Consider the following 25,532-nt stretch of genomic DNA (forward strand, 5'->3'; position numbering starts at 1 on the left):
TACATGTGCGACATTAAGCCTCCGAATATGCGCGTTTAGACGCCCTTACGCGGTTATCACTGATGCGACGAGACAGCGCTATGATAATATAGCGATGTCCCGATCGCATACCGAAGCGGCGAGGGGATCAGGATACAATTTGAAGACGCTTTATTGGCACAGTCAGTAGGATGTGCAGATTCAACACTTAAATAATTTTATCACACTCGTGCGGCGATTTAAGATTTTTAAGCACTTATTCACATTTCCTAGGTTTTTTAGCCAGGAGACATCTATTAGGCACAACCAAGCGTTACTCAAATTTTTAAATCTTGTAAATTTACTTGTACTTTACCTATACCGTCAAATGAGGTGGCAGATATTATTGCGCGATTTATCGTACGAAATATTATTGCACATAAAACTGGACGACGCCGGATAGATGGAAAAAATAATAAATTTATTTCTATAAACGGTAATACATCAACTTTTTGAAAAAAATATGTATTTATAGATTAGCTATTTTTAAGGTATAATGCAAAACTCGAGCGTGCTTGTTTCCTTTAAACATTAAATATGTATATTCATGATATATTTAATGTTTAAAACAATTAGCAATTGAAATATCTTTAAATCGAGTGCGAACATAGACCGCTTACGCACCACGCTCGATCTTCATGCGAGGAAACAATTTAATATTGTAATAGAAAAAAGCATATTAAAATGTGTCGAATTTTGGGAAAATGGACCGTAAAATCGTGAGCGCTTACAAAGTTGATCAATTGCACAAAACAGATTCTTTGATTGTCCTAGATGTGTCTAAGAAAAATTCATGCCCGAATTTGACAGTAGATGGCGCTGTTGTACAGTTCCGCACTTTATGCTGTAACTCTGGTCGTCAAATATTAACTTAATTTAATTAAATAAATAAGTGGAGGCAAAGACAATTTGAAATAGAGGTGGATTGTCAAAGAAAACTTTGCAGCCACAGTAAATTTACTGCCATGTTTAAACCATGATTAAAACTTTTAGAACGCCATCGTTATTTTTTCACTGATGTGTGTTCAATTTGTTAAAAAAGTGGCGCGATCTTACCGGGCATAACCCAAAGGTTGTGGCGGCATCGTTACCTTTAGCCTTTGATCTATTGGATGGCGCCACTTTTTGATATTTAACAAATTAAATACATATCAGTGAAAGAATAAGGATCAAAGTCAAATGGCGTTCTAAAAGTTTTAATCATGTGTTGAAAGATGGCAGTAAATTTACTGTGGCTACAAAGTTTTCTTTGACAATCCACCTCTATTTCAAATTCTCTTTGGTGGAAGGTACCAAAAAACATATGGCGCCGTACTATCTACTTGACCAATATAAAATTTTACAATCGACACACGAATTTTTTTTTAGACTTTACAAATCTTATTCTATACAAACAAGGAATCTTTGATTGTACTAATGTGTTGTGTGATCCACCCGTCTAACGTACTTATCCATAAAAATCTAGTCCGCATTTTCCTCCCTAGATATTGGCAGTAAGGAAAATATATGTATACAATTCATTATATATTAAGCATATCTGTGCCCCTTCGTTAGAGTTTTTTCGATTTTTTGATTATTATAAGAGTTATGAGCGAAAAACAAATTACATACAAATTTTTAAAAGCTAACTCTTACAATATATCATCGAAAAAATCAAACAAAGGGATGCCCCATCGCTGTTATTAATATACAACTAATCGTGTAAGTAAAAATATTTTCTATAATGTATTACCAGAGAAGAATCTAAGGACTACGTTTGTACGGAGAAGTGGTCACGTGACGTCCCCTTTCGTCTTAAGTGGTCTCAAAATCAGATCGAGTGTTGTGCTACACGGGTGTAGGGCTACTAGCGGTACCTAGTCTAGAGCTAGGTCTACTAGCGGTACCTAGTCTAGTGCTAGGTCTACTAGCGGTACCTAGTCTAGAGCTAGGTCTACTAGCGGTACCTAGTCTAGAGCTAGGTCTACTAGCGGTACCTAGTCTAGTGCTAGGTCTACTAGCGGTACCTAGTCTAGAGCTGAGTCTACTAGCTGTACCTAGTCTAGAGCTAGGTCTTCTACTAGCGGTACCTAGTCTAGAGCTGAGTCTACTAGCTGTACCTAGTCTAGAGCTAGGTCTACTAGCGGTACCTAAGTGTAGAGCTAAGCCTAGCGCGCGGCGCCGGACTTGCTGTGCTGGATGAGCCACTGCAGCGTGATGTCGATGTTGTCCTTCTCCTTGCACGAGATCGAGTAGCAGCAGATCTCGCGGTCCTGGATTGCTGACAGGTTCCTGGAATTCATGTTGTATAATTATGGGACAGTTTTAGTGATATGGGTACCTACAAGACGATGATATACATTATATAAAGAGTATCGAGTTGAGTACGGCTCGAAGGCCAATGATAGAGGCCCGTTTCAGGAATGGAAAGGGACAAACGATTATTAGCGGCTTGTCAACTTTAGTAGACGTTTATGAATAAGGGGGTAAGGCTGTCGTTCCATGATTCGTGGTACTGTGAAGAAGCTAGAGTAGTGTAGAGTGTAGAGAATATCAATATTTGGGCGGCTATTTGTCAAAGAGCTCGGTTCCTATTTGACAGTTGATATGTTGTGACGATAATTATTTTCTTTAACTAAAAACGTTTCTGAATCTCCGAAAGTTTCACATTCTTCATCTCTTTCGTTGGTACAATACGCAGGCGCGTCCACACTTACGTTCGCTCGATGTGTCGCAACAGCACGGGGATGGCGGTGAGCTCCATCTCAAGCGGACTCCCTAGTCAAGGGACGCTTCCCTCCAGCAAGATCAACAATAGAAACATATGGCTTGACACTTTTTCAGCAATCGAATGTATTATGTCGTCTCGTCGGTACATTACTCGCGTCCACACTTACACTCGCTCGATAAGTCCGTGCTCGTTAAGCGCGTGCGACAAGTCGAGGATGTCGGTGAGCTGCTTCTCAAGCGGACTGCGTAGCCAAGGGACGCTGCTCTACAGCAAGATCAACAAGAAACAAAGACTATTATCTCGTTTCGTCGGTACATGACGCAGGTGTGTCCACACTTACATTCGCTCGATGAGTCCTTGTTCGTTAAGCGCGTGCGGCAAGTCGGGGATGTCGGTGAGCTGCTTCTCAAGCGGACTTCCTAGTCAAGGGACGCTGCTCTGCAGCAAGGTCAACAAGAGACAAAGCGTGTATACATTACTCGCGTCTACATTTACATTCTCTCGATGAGTCCGTTACTGAGTTACTTACGCAATAATGTCGTCAATCGGTCGATAAACGCTGTCGTTGCATGATTTGTAGTACAAGGAAGCCGTCAGGGAGGATATCAACATTTGTACCACTATTTTATCAACAAGACTTCTGTTTGACACTTTTTGACTCCTTACATTGGTCTCACACTCGTTCGGTAGAGGTGCTAACTGTACAGTGTGGACTTACATTCGCTCGATGAGTCCGTGCTCGTCGAGCGCGTGCGGCAGGTCGCGCTTGTTGCCGAGCACGAGCACGGGGATGCCGGTGAGCTGCTGCTTCTCGAGCAGACTGTGCAGCTCGTTGCGGGACGCCTCGATCTTGTCGCTGTCGGCCGCGTCTACCATGTATCTGTAATTTATACACTACCATCAAAAAGTTTAAGACCAAACACAGAACATGCCAATAATCAACATTTTAATGATTTTTTTACGAAAATACTACTTTGCAGTATATACCCACAATCCGAAAAATAAAGCGTTAAACAATTTATTAATTAACGCTTACTCTTTTGGAAAAGAGTCAAGGATTTTTCGATGAGAAACTGTGAAAAAAACTTTTTATTAGTATTATACTTTATTACTTTTTTTTTAATATATCCTAATTAATAAATTGTTTAACGCTTTATTTTTCTGTAGTGGACTACAGAGTAATCTTGACATTCATTCTACAAGTTTGTGTAGTAGCGCTTCTTGGCTTATGGATTTTCACTCATATTGCAGTATGACCCATAGAGTTTTTGCTGATGTCGGACATTGTTTTTGGACCTTACGGGCGAGTTCATCCCAGGAAAGCTCGATTAGGTTAAGGTCTGGTGATTGTGGTGGACAAATTATGTTTTTTAGCACACCTTGCTGTTCTTTATTGGCTGTGTAGCCTCTACAGATCTTTTCCGAATGCTTGAGATTGTTGTCTTCTTGCAAAACAAATGGGTTACCGATCAAACATGTTCTCGAAAATGAAACTAAAAATTGGTATTAAACTTTTTGACGGTAGTGTATATCACCAAAGCTAAAATTAGTATTTGGAATAAAAGGAAAATTGGAAGAGGAATAGGAAAATAGTAATACTCCTAAAGAAAAGACAGGCCAGCAGGAAAGAATTGTTTTGACTTCTGGACACGAGCTCGCGGCCGTGGGGTACCAGCCCACGGGCGAACATATTCTACATGATTGGGAACCTCCAGCTTCCCACGGTCCTAATACTAGTTTCCTCTCTTTTTTTGTTCGATTTTAAAACAAAACAAATTCTATTGTATTTTATAATATTATTGATTCAAATTCGACTGTCAGCTTTTCTTGTTAAGGTGAACCGCTAAAGGATAAATATACAATTTCGACAAAAAACTTTAACAGCTGGTATTTTATTAATAAAGAGAAGACGAAAAAACTCACACTATAGCGTTGACGCCGCGGCAGTACCTCTCCCACATAGAGCGGAACCTGGGCTGGCCTCCAATGTCCCACACCTGCACATACAAATATACACATTCATACATATTCATAGAAAACATTATAGCCTAGCGACAATGGTTGTATGTCAACGCAACGACCATGCAAGTTAAGCCGTGACCAATTTTATTTAAATAAGTCTTCCGAAAATACCATTAATATAAAAAGCGGCCAAGTGCGAGTCGGACTCGCCCATGAAGGGTTCCGTACCATTTATGACGTATTAAAAAACTACTTACTAGATTTGGTTCAAACCAATTTTCGTTGGAAGTTTGCATGGTAATGTATATCATATATTTTTTTTAGATTTTTCATTCCGTTATTTTAGAAGTTACAGGGGGGACACACTTTTTTTCACTTTGGAAGTGTCTCTCGCGCAAACTATTCAGTTTAGAAAAAAATGATATTAGAAACCTAAATATCATTTTTGAAGACCTATCCTTAGATATTTTTTTTAATTTTTATGACGTATTAAAATAAACTACTTACTAGATCTCGTTCGAACCAATTTTCGGTGGAAGTTTGCATGGCAATGTATATCATATATTTTTTTTAGATTTTTCATTCTGTTATTTTAGAAGTTACGGGGGGGCGGGGGGACACTTTTTACCACTTTGGCGGTGTCTCTCGCGCAAACTATTCAGTTTAGAAAAAAATGATATTAGAAACCTCAATATCATTTTTAAAGACCTATCCATAGATACCCCACACGTATGGGTTTGATGAAAAAAGATTTTTTGAGTTTCAGTTCTAAGTATGGGGAACCCCCAAAATTTATTGTTTTTTTTCTATTTTTGTGTAAGCATCATAATGCGGTTCATAGAATACATCTACTTACCAAGTTTGAACAGTATAGCTTTTATAGTTTCGGAAAAAAGTGGCTGTGACAGAATCGGACAGACAGACGGACATGACGAATCTATAAGGGTTCCGTTTTTTGCCATTTGGCTACGGAACCCTAAAAAAGCGGCCAAGTGCGAGTCGGACTCGCCCATGAAGGGTTCCGTACCATTTATGACGTATTAAAAAAAACTACTTACTTTTTTTCGGTGGAAGTTTGCATGGTAACGTATATATATATTTTTTAGATTTTTCATTCAGAAAAAAAAAGAGATTTTTCATTCTGTTATTTTAGAAGTTACGGGGGACACATTTTTCCAATTTTGAAGTGTCTCTCGCGCAAACTATTCAGTTTAGAAAAAAATGATATTAGAAACCTAAATATCATTTTTGAAGACCTATCCATACCCCACACGTATGGGTTTGATGAAAAAAAATTTTTTTTTTCAATTTTATGACGTTTTAAAAAAAACTACTTACTAGATCTCGTTCAAACCAATTTTCGGTGGAAGTTTGCATGGTAATGTACATCATATATTTTTTTTAGGTTTATCATTCTCTTATTTTAGAAGTTACAGGGGGGACACATTTTACCACTTTGGAAGTGTCTCTCGCGCAAACTATTCCGTTGAAAAAAAATGATATTAGAAACCTCAATATCATTTTTAAAGACCTATCCGTAGATACCCCACACGTATGGGTTTGATGAAAAAAGATTTTTTGAGTTTCAGTTCTAAGTATGGGGAACCCCCAAAATTTATCGTTATTTTTTTTGTATTTTTGTGTAAAAATCTTAATAATGCGGTTCATAGAATACATCTACTTACCAAGTTTGAAGGAAAAAAATGAGTGAATCTATAAGGGTTCCGTTTTTTGCCATTTGGCTACGGAACCCTAAAAACATAGTTCCCACGGGAAAAGTTCACCTACCACGCCTACCGCGAACAGCGTAATAGTCTGTCTATCGCTTTCGCGTTATTAGTTTTATTCCCATTTGTCACTACCACACGTAACCGCCGCCATATGAGGCAGTGACAACTGGGAATGATTTATATGAAAACACCTATTCCCTTTTGTGCCCGGCGGGGACAAATGGGAATACACCCAATATTCGAGAAATAAGAGGTAAATGACTGCACGGTTATCCTGATACAACAGGGGAATTTAACTTGGGGACCGCTTGAAGCCACTCGCTTTAACTGATCCTTTTCCTGATATAAGGTTGAACATGCCAATAACTGGAGGTGCTTACCTTGATAGTGACGTTGCCTTTAGTGATTTTGCGCATATTGAAGCCAACGGTGGGGATCATATCTTCACTGAACTGGCCAGACTGAAACAAACAACGTTCATGTAGTTATAGCCAATCATTTACAATATTTTGGCTTTTCATTTAACTGTTTTGGCTAGATAACGAGGATGGCGCAGTCTGCACTGGGCATATGTTGAGACAAACAGTTGTAGTGGAAATCCTGACAGACGTATCCAAGGGTCTGAAAACGGCGCCAGACAAGATCCCACCTTTTTTGACATTATTACACAAATTGACTAAGTCCGACAGTAAGCTCAATAAGGCTTGTGTTGAGGGTACTTACACAACGATATATATAATATATAAATATTTATAAATACTTAAATACATAGAAAACACCCATGACTCAGGAACAAATATCCATGCTCATCACACGAATAAATGACCTTACCAGGATTTGAACCCGGGACCATCAGCTTCGTAAGCAGGGTCACTACCCACTAGGCCAAACCGGTCGTCAAAACCTTTTACCAGTGGTAACCAGTAGTTACCTCCAAGCCGAACCAAAGCAAGTTGATGGCAACTACTGGGAATTTTATTTTACCCAGTGGTTACTACTGGTGAAAGGTGGAAAAAAAATTCCCAGTAGTTACCACTGGTAACAACTTGGTGGTAACTAGTGGAAACAACCCATATGGGAGTATCGACTTAAAGTAACGCTGAGGAAAGAACTAGAGAAGGCATTTGCCAAGCGGAACAGAGTTAAGAGATGGTTATAAAAGTAACTAAACTAATTAGAAAGAGAAGGGCCATTTATCTCGCACGTCAGATCACTATATGGTCAGCATCAAACAACTATATGGTCCTCTATTCTCCTCTCCTCTAACCTGTAGAGTAGTTATTAAATTAAATGCCATTAATCTTTTGAACGCCAAGAACACCTTAAGGCGTCGTTACTAGTTATGCCTACAGCGCCAAGGACAACTTTAGGTGTTATGGCGGACGCTCTCAAAGTAACCTTCACACTTCAGAGTAAGGTTTACATTAGCTCCCTTGCGCCCGGGACCTTGGCGTTTAGTGATGTTTGTGTTTATGATCAAAGGGTTAAAGAGTCGGCAATGCGTATGTATTACCCCAAAATTTGCAAGCGTCCGTAGAACCAATTAGTTTAGATATTTTAAGTTGCAGTTGAAATGCAATTCTTATTTGTACTGTAATTTCTGTAAGTCAATAATGTTACTGATATGATAAGCATGTCAATGAACTTAGGCCGATTGATAGATAGGCACAACCTGAACATTGACATTATTGAGACAGTCAAGGTTGAAATGTTAATCGGATTGTAAACTTTGCCATTGTAATTAGAATCTTACCAAGACGGCGTAAGATCTGTTTTCACTTTACAAGCTAGTCCGTGACTAGTCTTTGAAAACTACGTATCTCTATCTATTTTAGTTAAGTTGTCAAGCAACTACATGTTTTTTAGTGAATTGATTCTAAATTCTTTAGAATATTAGTTTAGCGCACGATACATTAAATGATAGGTTCTAAATCAATTTAGATTTTATTTATTTAATCTTTATTGCACAAAAGAAAAACAATCTTATAGTACAAAAGGCGGACTTAATGCCACGAGGCATTCTCTATCAGTCAACCTTAAGGCTAACCAGAGTGATTGTGAGCGGTGCTACAATTACAACAGGAAAACAAATCAATTAAAATCAATTAAGATTTTAGACTGTTTTTGATGTATTCAAATAGGTACTATAATACCTACAGTCGGTTATTCTCAATAGTTGCAACCAATTTGTTACCAATGGTAACTGAGAAAAAAAAAACCCGTATTTATTTAAATATATAATGTATGTAAATAAATAATGAAAAATATTTATATAAATCGAGTTTTAGGGGTGAACCTGTAGTGACAATTATAGTAGAAACTAGTGAAGAATGCTACTCAATAGTGCTGCTTCAAACATAGCTGTTTCAAGTAAAACTGCACTGATATGTGTCTAGCACTTTTTGTTAACGCTTCATAATTTAAAAATAAAATGTGGTGTCTGTGTATGTGTAATAAGTGCATAAGTCTAACAGATGACTCATTACCCTCTAGCGGTCGACCTTACAAGAAAAACTGGCAATCAAATTTAAATCGAGTAGCGATCGAGTTAGATTTATTTCTTTGTTCTTTGAGCGAATTCACAAGGGCCACGCTGTATGTATTGTGTTACTGTAGTTTGTAATACTTAATCTATTTACTGTATACCTATGTAATTATTTTATTTTGTGTGTCAAATTCCATACTGTCAAATTAGGATATCCTGTAACGATGGTTGTGTGTATGTAATAGAAAAAAAAAAAAAAACAATCCCTACAAATATTATAAATGCAGAAATAAGTCTGCCTGTCCTTTTGTTACCTCTTCACACTGCAACCTCTGAACAGATTTTGATTAAATTTAGTATGGAGATAGCTTGCGGCCTGGCAAAGCTTTTACTCGTATATGTAAAGAACAAGGTGGTTAAAAAGAGATGATTGTGACCATTTATAAAGACGGGATGCAATACTTAAATACGATGGCAGTCCTGTATATGTGGGACGTATGGCAACCTTACATATATTTAAGATAGACTATCAAGTTTGTACTACTAAAAAATACAACTTGAATGTTTTGTTTTAAAATGGAACAGCAACGCGCATGTTACCCTAAAATAGAAAGATAAAAGCATTTCACATCTAAATATGAATCATTGTATTAACAATATGACAATAATTGAAATTGTGCTTTTGAAGTGTGTTTTGACATTCAATTTAGAGTATGGGTCAGGGGTGCAGTTGATTATGGATACTGTTGAAATATTTTCAGTAGTATAAATTGAGAAAAGCAGAGCAGACAAATGCCGTAGGCTTGAACGGAATAAGCCTAGAGGCATTAATACAGAGTTCATTTTACCCATCTCTCTCTCTCTCTCTCTCTCTTTAGCCCTTCTCTACCCTTCGGGTGTAGGTATTTTACCCATATGTATCCTTTATTATGAGGTTCACTGTTTGCTGCACGAAAGGACTATGAGGGCCTTTTGTGATGAATTTGCCACATACATAGTACACTACTCCTTTTAATACATTATAAATATATATAGGGTTCAGCTGGAGCGAGGCCAGAAGGCAAGCTGATGATAGGAAGGTGTGGTGCGAGCTTGTGAAAGCCCTTTGCACCTCTGGGGTGCTTTAGGACAACAACAACAACAAATATATATATGATTAAGTTCTGTAAGAAATTAATGAGAAACTTATTTGATTTTAGCACACTTAAAGAAAGTGAAAATAGAGAACCTTAAGGGACAAATAAGAAATAGTTTCATGTAATATGTATCTTGTAGAGCGGTCTGGCCTAGTGGGTGACCTGTCTATGAAGCCAATGGTCCCGGATTCAAAACCCGGCAAGGACATTGATTATTGTGATGAACACAGATATTTGTTACCGTGTCATGGGTGTTTTCTATGTATTTATCTATATACATATGTATAAAGATTGTCTCCAAATATTTCTTTATTATTATTTATCTTACATATCAGGACAGGCTAATAAACCAATTTCTTATTCACAATTGTCTCATTTATAAATATTAGATATCAATATAGGAATTGCAAGACAATGTAAGTCTTGTGACTGATTTATCATTGTCAACAAAAAAACATATTATTATTTAAATTATCCTTTCACTTGTTACCTGCAAATCATGAGGCTCCAAATGCTACAATAATTAATAAGTCAGAAAATCTCAGGTTCATAGAGATTTTCAACAGTTATCTATTTCTATTTGAAAAGTTTTGTTGACTCGTTCAATTCTTTACCTAATATAGAAGTTTTTACTAACAAAGCACATTATATAAAGCAATACGCAAGCCCAAATATCTTAGTCATTATTCACGAACTCTACAACATACCAATATTACAATATTGGTGTCTGAAATACGATCCCTCTCAAAACTAACGATATCAACGTTCAACAGGCGTTTTGTTTATCGCATAATCGCCAACCATAACTATGTTTAACACTTATTTATTGTTTTCCAATGATACTAACTGCAATGACGTTCACAAATGTTGTTTTTCCAGAGTACTGCAAGCCGACCAACGTGAGCTCCATCTCTTCTTTCCAGAACAGGCTTTTGAACCAATCAAGGATACGATTAATCAAGGCTAACATTTTGAATTATAATAATCACAATAATTTAGCCTTAAAACGTAAGAATTATAACGCCTCTCGCGAAAAACTGCTGTCGACAATCGACATCGACTGTCATCAGTAACGTTTAGTTCACGATTTGGAAAACAGTTAGTAACGACGTGTCACAAATTATAGTTGTTTTGTCACTTTATAATTACATTATAATATGTTATTCTTAATTTCTATTACTGAAATTCATGGCCTAAAAATGAGGAATACACCGAACTATTGTAATAATATACATATTTATGTCTAGTTTGAAAAACATTCTTTTTGCTTTATGTAAAACGAAACGTTGCAGTATTGCAATGTTGCCATGATATAAAGTAAAATTTCCCTATAGTGAGCGTGCATAAACTGTGGGGGGCAGCACATGAGACATCAGGTTTTTGGCGTGAGGTGTAAATGTGAAGTTTATGCTTGTGAAGTTTATGGAGCTCACAAGAAGGCGGAACCTACTATGCACAACAAAACATACGAGAAGGATAGATGGCAGTACTTGCTTTGGCGTGAATTGTCAAACATGTTTATGTTTCCGATTCAAGCCACAAGATGGCAGACCCTCCAACGCTCACGGTCCCTATCAAATGTCAAATAGTTAAAATAGTGAAATGTTTGAATAACAAAATCATAATTGAATATTAATTAGGCCTTTAAAAAATATATTAAATATAAATAAGTATACCGTAAGTATAAGTAGACCAGATATATAAATATTTATTAAAATGTGTATTTGTTCTTATTTTTGTTTTTGTTACCTTATGTTTTATTTTATTTTTAATAATTGTCAGTAGCAAAAGGCGTGAAATTCAAATTCTGTCAGAGATGAACCCTTTGCGCCTACATTTTTTTTAATTTGCAGCCTTTTTCTACTGGTAAAGTGTAGTCCTGGGTCCGAATCCCGGTAGGGGCATTTAATTGTGTGATAAGCACAGATATTTGTTCCTGAGTCATGGATATTTTCTATGTATTTGTATATTATATAAGATCTGAGTAGCCAAACAAGTAGGATTTCTGCTCGAGAATTTTAAGGCGAGAAATCTTGAGAAATTTGTCCTTTGTCGAGGCGGAAAAAAAAACTTAATGCCTCGAGAATTCTCGAGAAATAAATCTCTTGCAATAAGTAAAATAAAAACACACGTGTACTCGTAACACGTGATGTGTCTAGCTTCGTTTGTCCGTTTGTCTGTCCTTTATCCCGGAAATGCGTGGAGGTATCGAGTAGAAATTAAAACCATATACTCAGGTCTACAGTTCCTTGAAGCTGTGAAAAAATCGGACGTTTATACCGCAAAAAACGTATATATCGACACTTTCAAGGGAATTCATATTTATAGGGTACTTTTCATTACCTAACCTCATTTTCATTTTCATCAGATATGAAATTTGGCAATTATACGAAATAAATCTAAACTAAAACATAAAAAATATTGTCTTTATTTAAAGTACGTAATTAATCATCGAGGTTAAGAAACGGTATGCGCGGTCATACTCATAATTGTATAGGTAAGTGACCTCTTTGTAGATTTTTAATTTTTGTTTTTACTAATTTGTACAGAAGAGAAAAATCTGAAAGCCTTATATTTTTATGTACGGAACCCGCACTTTTTATAACCCGGTTTTATTTACTTTTAGATTGTTGTAACATGGAGCAACTGGTATAATTGACAAAATATTATTTGCGCCGATCTTTGGAACAACTTGTATGTATGGCGAAACGCTGCAAATTAATTGTTAATCATGTTACCTACTGTTAGAGTAACTAATAATTTTAAAAAGTTAAGTACCTCTCTTTTTTATTTTTATATACTAGACAGGTATAGATTTTTTGTTTGTTGTTGATTAGTAAGTGCAATTTATGGTTACCTAAAACCATTACCAGTTTTGTTTGATTATTTGTCTTACTTACGCGACTTCTATGTTACAACCTTACCACTTTGAGTTAAAGTTTAAACTTGAATGACAGTTGCGGGGTACTTATGTTTCTTTGTAAAACATGTCCTAATAAGAGCGCTGACAAGCCTTATCGGGATCTTGTTCTAAAAGTAATTGGAAAAATAGATAAATTTAGTTCAATTCAAATTGTCCTTTAATAAATAAATGCTGGTCTGTTTTCCTATTAAGGGTATTGTAAATACTCACACAGTCGGGCCAAGTTAACTGGGCCAAGCCAAAGTGTAATTTTGTCATTTTTAATGTCAAATTTCTATGAAAATATGACGGTTATTTAATTATAATGACACTACCTCACTTTGTTCGTTTAAGTCGGTGCAATGTTAATTTAGATGGACTCTAGCTTATACTTGATTTTATTTACGCAATTTTCCGATAGATGTCTCTGACTGTAGAATAGAACACGCTATTGTTTGTTCTTCGTGGTTTACGTAAATTAATTTTAAATATTTCGTTGTCTTAAAAAGGATACATACGTTAATTTCTTTTTTTGGATTCGTTCTTATTAATCCCAGTAAGAACGAATATTGAATATGGTGTAATGGGGAAACTATAAGCAAAATAGATAACAATACTACGTAGATATTTGTCAGTCTTACAGAACTGATGTTCGTGAGCGTCATCTAAGGTAAGCTTATGTGATACGGCAAAAAAAAATGACATGGTGTTTTACTGAAACTTTTAAATTTTCTCGAGATACTCGAATAATCCTCGTCGAGAATTCCCGTGCATTGAGAAATAAAAAAAGTCGAGAAACCCTAAACACGAGTCTTCTTGAGCTTACTGTGGGACTTAGTAAATTTGTGTAATAATGGCTTATAATATTTATTTATTTATATTTTGTAAGTATAAGTGAACAAACGTATGTAAATAAAAAGTGGCTGTGCTGTGACATAATCGGACAGACAGACGGACATGACGAATCTATAAGGGTTCCGTTTTTTTGCCATTTGGCTACGGAACCCTAAAAATATGAAACAATATAACTTTATAAATAGGTACTTTTAACGAAAATTATGTTAAGCTTGAAACTTACTTAATACGTACTTAACGTTAAAAATAAAAAGCGGCCAAGTGCGAGTCGGACTCGCCCATGAAGGGTTCCGTACCATTTATGACGTATTAAAAAAACTACTTACTAGATCTGGTTCAAACCAATTTTCGGTGGAAGTTTGCATGGCAATGTATATCATATATTTTTTTTAGATTTTTCATTCTGTTATTTTAGAAGTTACGGGGGGGGGGGGGACACACTTTTTACCACTTTGGAAGTGTCTCTCGCGCAAACTATTCAGTTTAGAAAAAAATGATATTAGAAACCTCAATATCGTTTTTAAAGACCTATCCATAGATACCCCACACGTATGGGTTTGATGAAAAAAGATTTTTTTGAGTTTCAGTTCTAAGTATGGGGAACCCCCAAAATTTATTGTTTTTTTTTTCTATTTTTGTGTAAACATCATAATGCGGTTCATAGAATACATCTACTTACCAAGTTTGAACAGTATAGCTTTTATAGTTTCGGAAAAAAGTGGCTGTGACAGAATCGGACAGACAGACGGACATGACGAATCTATAAGGGTTCCGTTTTTTTCCATTTGGCTACGGAACCCTAAAAAATAATCAAAAAGAGCATTAGAAATCCACAATTGTAATATAGCATAGAAAAAAAAACAGCAATTATTACGATTAAAACATTATATCGGCTGCATAACCAATTACTTTATTTCACCCCTTTTAACTAAGTAATTCGTAACAGTATTAAAGATAACGGTTCGTTAAGTGACGCTTATTAAGTTTTCATAACCATAAACATCGCAAGACGAGCAATTGAGCATAGATGTGCGAGGATTATTTGTTAATTGTTTCCTAGGAACGGAACTAGGTACTTCTTACTGTAAGTATCTACCTAGTACGTTAGTAAATTAAGTAGTAAGTACTTAATTTATCTGAAATTTACTACGGTGCGTAAAATGTTTAAGTACATGCTTTGTACGAAGGATTAGTTATTAAAAATAAGTTTGTCATTCGATTTAGACTTTGTCCCAATACGAAACAATAAAAAAATCTCATTAACCGTCTCAGTTAAGTGACGAATCCATGAACAGCTAAAAACTGTTTTTATTTATTAGAAATGTTTTTTTTACAACAAAGTCTTGACCCATACTATACCTTTCACGTCGAATGATGGTCCCTACCCTACCCATAGAAATAGGATGTAAAAGAACGACGAACGACTGTCAAACTTCAAAAGTGCGACCAAAAATAAAATGCAAGTGTGTGCGTAAATTGTCTATGTGAGATCAAAATTAGTGATATCATGTTACAACATATTAATAATCTATCACTGTTTGACTGCTTTATCGACTACTTTTTCAAATGTGTTTGTTTTTATACAAAAATGTTTTAGGTATGAGTATAATTACTACTATTAGACCCTATTAGCGCGCATAGTACCTTTAATTTAATTTATTTTTTAAATTTGATATTCGTGCCTCTTTCTGGTTGGGTGTGTATTGTGTGGATGTACGTCTTTTTACTATGAAGGGGAAACTTTTTGCGGTAACTTAAAAACAGCTAAACTGATCATTTTTCTTTCGAAGCGATTATCTCCGAATATATTCATTTTATCAAAGAAATGTTTTTTCAAGTCCCCTATTAGTTTTGAAAGACCTTTCCAACGATACCCCACACTGTAGGGTTGAAGCAAAAACAAAATTTCTCCCCTACTTTACGTGTAGGGGAGGTACTCTAAAAAAATATTTTTTTAGATTTTATTGTACGACTTTGTTGGCTTTATTGATTTATATCCATACCAAATTTCATATTTCTAGCACTAACGACCACGGAGCAAAACCGCGGACAGACGGACAGACAGACAGACGGACATGGGGAAACTATAGTTGACTACGGAACCCTAAAAATGGTCACGTTTTCTCATATGTAGTCTGCCTCTTTCGCACTCATGGGATGTTCATATACGTGATGGCTTCCCTTTCGCACACTTCATCTGTCTGTCGCGCGAAGCGTTTGAGATGTCTGTGTCCCTACCTAATCCCCATGACAGTTCCTTCAAGTCTCTCTTGGTTGGGCTTAAATAAAATAAAAAAATTCTTTCACAGTATTTTTATTACTTAAAATTTTCAAAAAATGTCTACAAACATTGTACGTAACAGATACGTCACATAAAAATGACGTGAGAGAAGTAGATATACATATGTATATGTATAGGATTCAGTTAATTTCACGGTTTCACACCTCCTCAGTTGGACCCTCTTTGTGGTTTACGAGTATGTTATGGTGGAGGGAGACTTAGGTTCTTCGAAACATGTCGCGCAAGTGCAATGCATGCAACGCAAGTGACTAAAAAAAACCAAAACCGAAACTGAAAAAGTAAGCCGAAGTATTAATTTAATCTTAATTTATTTTCCTAATTTTAACGATATTACCTACCTAACTCTGGATCATCAATTATCAAGCTATATAACTAGGCGCCTGTAATAAAATTCTGTACGACATTACGAGTACACTGAAAGCAGTAATTGCTAGGCCTAAAATTTATTTTTTACTAGTACTTATGCCAAGTTTTAATTTCACAATACAATTTTTATAAACTTATTTGTAATATTGGCTTAGGAATGTTGGTAGCATACCGTGGTTCTAGAATCTATGGAGTCGCAAAATTTAATTTTTTCAAAGCAAAGAAAATATCTATTATATGTATATATTTTTATGTTAAAACTATTGGAGTGGTTGGAGGGTCCTTTGGAACATAATTTTTTTTTTTTTTTTGCTTTTACCATCGTAAAGAATGTGTTTAAATAAGTATGTTTTGTTAGATACAGTTTTTTCTCTGATAAATATTTAATAAGATATTGAGGTTTTTCAGTATATCTCGGTAAATATTTATCGCAGAATAGAAGTGAACATAACATAACACTCTTATTTAAACACATTCATTACGATGGTAAAAAGAAAAAAAATCCATCAAAAATTTTCTGTCCCAAAACCGACCCCCTACCCCATACCCCAACCGTTTATTTAGTTTACCAGCATTAACTTAATTATTACATACAAATATACATGTAATATTTTATATTTACTTTGACTTTGACATTGAAAAATAATAATTTCGCGACTCCATAGATTCCTAGAACCACGGTGTGCTACCAAAAATCCTAAGCCTAAACATAAGAAAACAAAGGATCACTAAGCAACTATTGTCAGAAAACAAAAATTAACATTTGATATTTGAATATGAATCAAAAACGATGACTTATTTTTTACTCCTAGGTCACATAAATGGTGGTAACATTTTCGAAAACGTATTCATTCTTTAGAAAAAAAAATTGCCCATAGACGAACAAAAATTGTCATGTGATTCGCAATAGTGTCTTATTAGTAATTATGAAGTTGATATGAATTTAACCGGTTATTTGTATATTAATTTAATTTATGTTTAAGTATAATAACATCAGCAGTGGGATAAAAATGCTGCCTAAGCTGTCTCAAACCATTTTCAGATGCACACTTTTTTTTGAAAAAGACGAAATCACAAATAGAAAGAAAATAAAATAAAAGCAGTTTGAAGCTTTTTGATAGTAATAATCCTTATTGGGAACCCATAAGTCGCTTATATGACCTTTAACCAACCCAGTATGATGTCTTTAATCACCTGCGTGCAGGGCAGGCCACGTTCACCGTTCACACGTTACGTTCTTCTCCAGGCACGTAACGTGGTCCTAACAATGAAGAGTCGGGCCCGGAGGGGGCAGCGGCGTGGGCGGCGAGGTCCCAGTCACGTGCAGACAAGCGTGGCCTGCCGCGGGCGCCGCACATTCCTTTGCCCGTGCCGTGCCATATTTTGATGCCGCCAGTCATGTGACTAAACCGGCCGGCATTCAGTCAGTCTTGTTCAAACGTTGAGTCGGGGCGCTCGCTAGTGCCACCCGTACGTTTCGTACATTATACATGCAGATTAACGGAAAAACCTTACTCTACTACGGCGTTTGGTTACCGAAAATGGATTGCGAGGACCTCACTTAAACAAATTTGTGAAGTGTGTGTTAACAATTCAGGATTTACGTGATTGTGTCCGTGTTGACATTGTGATCTTTTCCGTTGCGAAGTAAATATGGAAACAAGGCATTATTGGGAGGAGAACGGGCATGCCGTCAAATACGAAAGGTATAGTAATATCCTAATAATTATCTTATAAGAACGCAATTTCTTCAATTTCCAATTTCCAACCGGACATGTAGCTAATTTTTAAAATAGAAGGAAAACAATTTGAAAAGTTGAATTGGATTTCAAGATTAAGGTGCTTATTAAAATTAAGAAAGGAATGATCCTGAGATTTTCGAAAAGGGTTATTTTGGCTATCACACTCACACAACACATCAACGGCAGGCAGCTCTAAAATATTTCAAAATTTTCGCTGCTCACATATAGGTGTACTACTACACGATCACCTGACCTGCCTATAGGTATTTTTCGTAAGATGCACCGTAATTATCATCTACATCATATATACTAACACTGTTTCAACATACCTACAATAGTATACATTTAAAAAGTCAACCCGAACATATAATTTATTTAATTTTCCATGGATGGCTCACTGCTCACTTCCACTAAGTGCTATATCAGGTTATCTGTCTTTTCCTATATTTGGTCAGGAGAGGCGAGCCGATCGATATTTTTTGATATCCATATTTTTAGGAAAATAAAGCGCGAAAGGGAAAATCCAGAGGAAACCTCCGCTATTATGCCAATTGTAATAAACAGGAATAGAGAGCAGAAAATAAGCAGGAACTTTTATCATACGCTCTAAGGCAAGGTGTTTCAATTATAGTCGTGTCGAAGTTAGAAATTTCCATGTACTGACATTACCTGTTCGTGTAGGTAAAGCAATACTATTCGCTTAGCACCTTTGCATACAAACTTATATGCAGGGTCACTTTTCTCTGCAGCTGACTGTACCTGCTATCCATGAATATAGAAAATTATTTATTTCAAAATAGACACGTGTAAATAATGTAAGGTCATTATTTAAATGTCGCTGAATATTATATACCAAATATCTTTACCTAAAGGAAGATTAAGATATTTTATTTAATATTGCAAACCTCGTAACTCCGCTTCAACGACATTAGGGATTTACAACTTAAGTCAACAATACCTTAAGTTGCATGCGAAATGCAAACCTCTTAACTCCTTTTCACGAAGATACAAGGTTTGCGACGTAAGCCGACGATAAGGACAATTTAAAGAAAACACAGACTTATGCGATTGAAAAGCAAAACAACAATACATACTTACGTACCCTAATGGTTATAATTGTTATCAATAAACGACTCCATTCGCAATTTCGCAGTGCCTAATTTAGAGGCAATAGTCATACCGATAAGAGAATTTTCACTGAAGATACTCTGAAGACAAGTATAATAACAAAAGTACAACAAAACAAGGAAGTAAAAGGTACCAATTATATATTTAGAGGAACGGATTACCAAGTAAGTCTTCCATGGCATCACGTTTCCATTTTCCGATAAGCGGATCACGTGAACGGATCATAATGATATTATTGATATTAGAGAAAGTGCAATATAACTCTCTATCAAAGCAATTGCGATAAGCAGAAAAGTAAACAAAATTATATGTACGAGTACTAACAATTTCCTTCAGTTTCCGGGAATCTGCAGAAGAGTTTTAGAAATTAAATACGGAAAATATTAATTTGCAATTTAGTCTGAAGAGTAGGCGGAATATAAAGTATAATATAGCAAAATGCCAAGTTTAGTTAGGACAAAATGCCAAGTTTAGTTAGGACAAAATGCTAAGTTTAGTTAGGGCAAAATGCCAAGTTTAGTTAGGACAAAATGATAGATTTTTTCTCTTTTGATTTGGCTGAGTTAAAAGAAAAGATCAGATGAATTCTTATTAGATTCTCCAAATGGCAAAGGGGTATTTCGATTCACATTTCCAATCGAAATAACTCCGTTTAAGAGCATATTCAGTGTCGTGTTCTGATTAGGAAAATGTACCTAGAAGAAATAATTTTTTGGGGTGAAATTTTTTATTTATTTATTTTATGGGCCAGGTCGTCTAAGTCGGCCAACCCTTCATACAAATACTTACCAATTTTTTTCTCTCCTGAAATATTGTCCTCAAGAGAATTAAGGAGAGACAAACTCAGTTATGGCATCTTTACTCCAATTAAGGAGAAGTTAAAATTGACAGATATAGATGTCCGCAATTTAAGAACTTCGGTGTTCGCGATAGGCCCTCTGCTGGGTTTAATGTCGTATGACCAAAATTGTGGCTGACAAAACGAATAAAGTTCTTCCAGTAAAAAGGTAAAATCGGTAAGGTAACATACCGAACACATACCAAAGCGATATATAAAACTAAACTTCCAAATCAAGGAATTTGAATGCAGGAGTGAAAACTACCACATGAACAAGAAAGATGTCTAAAATACTAAGTAACACCCAAAATTACGCTAATACAACGAAAAAGATTTAGATATATGGTGGAGTAGTAGATCGAACACTGAAAATAGTGATGAGAATGGGTAGGGCAAATTATTACGCGTGGAATGTGGACACTACGCGAGACAAACTGTCCTATGCAACTAACCAATGTCTATGCACAGTAGAGTAGAGGCGGACCGTCCATAACACGAAAGAATGATGGATTGTATGCAGAAAGCAACAGATCGATGATAGTGGAAAAATGGGGAAGAGGCTGACATCCCAAAAGGGCGCAATAAAGGTGAGGAGTGAGAGGAATTCTTTTGGTTCAAAACATCTAAAAACACAAGCTTTCATAATCAAATGCAACGAATATAGCGACAGCTATTATTAGGATATGATGACTACCTATATAATGTGCTGTTGTGTGACACTGACACGTGAGACCGAAATAACGCACGAGTCATGAAGCCCTGAGTTACATTGTGTTTGCAATTCACTTTTATCATTAACGAGCGCATTATCGCTGCGTGGCGCGATAGTGTTTAAAATGCTAATAAAAAAGGCCAGCTAATCTTGAATGAATTCCCAATTTAGACGTGGACTTACTTTAGTAAAAACCGCGTAATATGACATTTTTCACTGGTCCCTGCAACTCTTCCGCACTAAGCATAAGAACAGTAAATACGATATACTTTACAGCATAGATTTATTATGTACTTATTTTGCCCTATTCTGCGTCATCTGCTTTGAAGTATGTGGTTTTTATACCTTATATTTTTCTCGCGCATGAGAGGAGGCCTGTGCCCAGCAGTGGGACGTATATAGGCTGAATTATTATTATTTATATTTTTAAAATTCAGCGCTCCTTACAAAGTAAATGTATAGTAGAGGATTTTGCAATAATCTGTGCTAATGCTAACCTTCGATAGCATGTGCGTCACGAGCCGAGAGTTCAATGCTATTGATGCAAGTACATCTGGTGCAGTGTGAATGGTGTAATGCTTACGAATCATGTGACGCGTACTCCCGCCAGTTAGTGGTCAGAGAAGATAATCTAATGACCATGGAGAAGATGGATGAGATAGAAAGGCTACTGGTATAATGGCATATCGTATCAATACGCATCTGTATGGAATGGATATGATAAATATGAAGATTATACTAGATAGGTATGAGTGTCTGTAACTCTCTTCTATTCGCGCAGCAAACGTGACCTTTGCTCTATCACATGGTAGTGGATGACCTCAGTCATCATACGCTAGCTTGATGTAACTAGACACTTTGTTTTCCCGAAAGGTTTATTTTCCATAACCCTGCGAATTTCTACAAAAAATATTATTTCTCCTCCTAACTCTCCTAAGTTCCAGACTCATTTTTGCAGTGTTGAATTTACGAGCTTCTTTTATTCCATTATAGTTCAAACTTCGGTTTGATTCTGTCCATAGGGACATAGGGACTTAGGAGGCCTATTTAATAATTTAAACATTTTAAACAACCCTCGAAGTTGAACTTCTGTTTCTTAGAACCATAACACAGAACAGTACACCTGCACATGTTGTAAACGATTACAAAACTGTGAAAATGTCAGCGTTAGCCTTCGTGCAGCACGAGGCCCACGAGGCGCGACTCATCACTTTCCTGTTTTACTGTTGTGTAGTTGCCCTGTATCCGAAGTCAGGTTTTATTAGGCTAAACTAGGCTAAATTGATGGATGTAAATTCCGAATACCTACAATAGTTAAATATTTGAGGCTTTTTTCATATCTAAAACTGATATTAAAATTATACAATTTTAAAAACAAACCCATTGCACTATAGGCAGCAGCGGGATGAAGAACTGTTAACTACAACGTCAGAATCGTAAAATAATGTATAATTATATGTATATTGAAAACATTGGGAATTCCTCCAAGGTGATTTAACCCATTGTGAGTGTGACTCATTTTTTAAAATCCTGGTTTGCCTTTTTGTTATCTTTTCCCGAGCACTAAAATTAAGGATACCATTTATGAATACGGTCTGAAAAACAATTATATGCCTATTATAAACTAATACAACACAATTGTAACTAACTAAAGTGTAACTAACAATTATAACTAAATTTAGTTCAGCCAAAATAGACTTAACGAAGGAAAAATGATACGCAGCAATAAGTAGCAGCTGTAATTATAATTGGGTATCGGAAGTCAATGGCGAAAGCGGGCGTGATCGAAAATAGAACCTAAGTACCTACTGCGCAGATTTCCCAAGGACATGTTCACATCTGCCTACTAGAATGTTTATATATTTATTTATATAAAAAAAATATTTTAAATAAAAATTATAAATACAAATAATATAAACTAATATTTTATAATTTAATAAAAAATAAAAATACAATAATTATAAGTTATAAATAAAAATTAAACCGTATTCAGAAATAAAACTACACTAAAACTTAATGAAATAAAATTATAATTGAAAATAAACTAAACTAAAAAAAAACTTTAAACAACTCGTCCCGCGTCTTTCCAAACGCAAAGGTCACGCTTGCTGCATTACCACATTGAATCACGAATGATACATCAACTAGGTATAAAAAATAATATTAATATGAACACATGAATATGATATTACTATGTTGTTCAGATATTCAGAATATACCTATTTTATGTAATTTAGTGATGAGGCCAATATGCGTAAAGTTTTCACGCAGTGCAAAAATTCACTTCCTGAACTTCATAAAAGTAATTCGAGGACAATGTATTGCTTAAAATTGTAGGTATAGTTGTTGTAATATACTTAACGTATCCTTAGTTGTCTAAAAAATGTACCTTCATATATGGAAAATGTAAACCTATGTTGAGAAAATCAGTGTTGACATGGGAAAACATTACTAGTCACTTTGGTATATTTATGGTGGAAAGTTTATTCGTAGGTAAAACCACTCAGAAAAGAGGTCAAATGTAAATATTATGTACCTATGAAATTTTTATTTATACGAATAGGCAATCGTTGATGGGCGTCGCCAAGAGAGGCAGGGAGGTGGTAGCCCCCCTAGAGAACAAAATTTCTAACCAAATGGATGCCCCCCCCTCTCCTTGGCCATCGGCCTTATGAACCCCCCCCCCCCCAGCCGATCAGCTGGCGAAGCCCTTACGTTGGGCATCGTGGTATTTTTGTCACATACCTATGTCAAATTAAAATAAGGTATACCTATGCGCGTTTCAGCAACCATTAAACTATAAACATGACATTATAAATAATATGTATAATACATATTATAAATAATATGTATAATACATATTATAAATAAAAAGATTACCCATTATAATAGGCAGGTACTAACTGAAAATGATGGGTTGCCATTTGGCTTGGTTTTCACGTGATGCAGCCCCTTTTGACAGCGAAACAACAAACGCCAAACCATTTTTCAATCACTTTCCCTTTCCATCACATTTTCCGATCGTAAAATAGATCGCGAAGTGTGAACGGGTGTTAAGTTAACACGAGACCCGGCGCGGGGGGCGGCCTTGCACGCGCGCGGCCGCGCACGCCGCGCGAAACGTGACCGCACGCACACAGCCATCGCTCACACACACAGACCCGTCTTATCGCTACACTACTGTGCCGCTATATTCGTTGCATTTTGTTTACTTTATAGGTTTTTGTTCTTTTAGTTAACGATTCTTGAAATGGGGCCTAGGTTATCTACGTGTCAATTAGGTTTCACAAGTTTCACAACGTTGTAAAAGTGACGTTGATGACTTATTGCATTCCTTGAAGGCATTGACCCTAACATTAACATAGTAGGTATAGGTATCTACATATTATATTCTGCCAAAATATTATAACATTTTCTCTTAATTTGCCTTAATAATAAACTTAAAAACTCTTAATTATTCATGTTTTCGAGGAATAAAAACTACACATTTACTTACGCGCTTGGGCACCTACTGTCGATGTTTTTTTTAACGCCGATTGCGCGTTTTAGAATCTGCAACCGAAATAAATAACAAATATTACATTTACCAATAAAAGAACAAAACAAATAATTTTATGCAACTACTTTATGTATAACCCTAATTCATTTTTGCGATATCGTACAATTCGTACATATACATATTGTATTAGATTAAACACTGATTACTGAGCAAAACATTATGACCGAGAGATGACGTAGGGTATAGGTACTTACACGCTATGCTATGCTATTACTGTTTAGGTACCAACGTTTTCTTTTCTACTGTGATATTCAGATTTTTTTCCTTTTCACGTATATTTTTAATAGGAAAGGGATGCTGCTGCTCTCCTGATGCTTCTCCATTCCAACGTAGTCCTCATTTTCCTTTCGGGATATTAACATTATAGAAAGCATATTTACACAATTTGTTGTATAATGACATAGCTATACATGCCCCTTCATCTGACTTTTTCGATTCTTTGATTGTTGTAAGAGTTATGCATATGAGGGAAAACAAGTAATATACAATTTTTGTATGTGCCTAATTCTTATAATAACTAAAAACATGAAAAAACGAGACAAACGAATGAGCATAGCTATGGTGGATATACATCAAATTGTGTCGAAAAATTAGTTTTCAATAATGTTAATAACCAGAGAGGAAAAGGGGGCTATTTTTGTATGGAACAGCGGTTTTAGGGCGATTGCCCACTTTCGTCTTAATGAGATTAACGCGTTGTGGCACTGATTGAATACTTTTTATATGTTAAAGCTACTTTTATTTTCTTGCTTTAATCTTTCTTATAAGTTTGTAAGTATACACGTACTAACAAAAATATGGATTCTAATTGTCTGAAAAACTTAAATGCATTTTATTTATTTTTAATAAAAAAATCGTTTACTCATTTTTAATAATGAATGCCACGTAAATACTAATATAGCTGATCAGCTGATCCCTAATTTATCCATGTTACTGTGTATTGACAGGACTGTATGCACATTTACATGTGTCAATTTAATGTAAAAATATAGCTTTATTAATAAAACATTATGTTTTTATAATAAACGTTTAACGTTCTCAATTGTGACTTGCGTTGCGTAACCTACTGGTGCCATATATCTTTGTA

The 25,532-nt window shown here is 35.7% G+C and overlaps 2 protein-coding genes across 2 annotated transcripts in view; one reads left to right on the top strand and one right to left on the bottom strand.

Annotated features, from left to right (window-relative positions):
- Positions 1–775: 775 nt before the first annotated feature.
- On the bottom strand, positions 776–11,131 carry LOC133533362 (ADP-ribosylation factor-like protein 8). Its single transcript, XM_061872325.1, has 5 exons — positions 10,889–11,131; positions 6,801–6,881; positions 4,652–4,725; positions 3,447–3,608; positions 776–2,289 (listed from the first exon to the last, which is right to left on the bottom strand). The coding sequence occupies exons 1-5, from the start codon at positions 11,009–11,011 to the stop codon at positions 2,166–2,168; spliced, it is 564 nt and encodes a 187-aa protein (XP_061728309.1). The 5' UTR covers positions 11,012–11,131; the 3' UTR covers positions 776–2,165.
- Positions 11,132–17,476: 6,345 nt separating this feature from the next.
- Positions 17,477–25,532, top strand: part of LOC133533351 (uncharacterized) — a 41,524-nt gene continuing 33,468 nt past the window's right edge. The window contains exon 1 of the mRNA XM_061872308.1: positions 17,477–18,172. Coding sequence (XP_061728292.1) covers positions 18,120–18,172 — 53 coding nt within the window. The 5' untranslated portion in view covers positions 17,477–18,119. The remainder of the gene's footprint in view (positions 18,173–25,532) is intronic.

The sequence above is a fragment of the Cydia pomonella genome, unplaced genomic scaffold, assembly GCF_033807575.1.
Source record: "Cydia pomonella isolate Wapato2018A unplaced genomic scaffold, ilCydPomo1 PGA_scaffold_159, whole genome shotgun sequence".
NCBI classification, from domain to species: domain Eukaryota; kingdom Metazoa; phylum Arthropoda; class Insecta; order Lepidoptera; family Tortricidae; genus Cydia; species Cydia pomonella.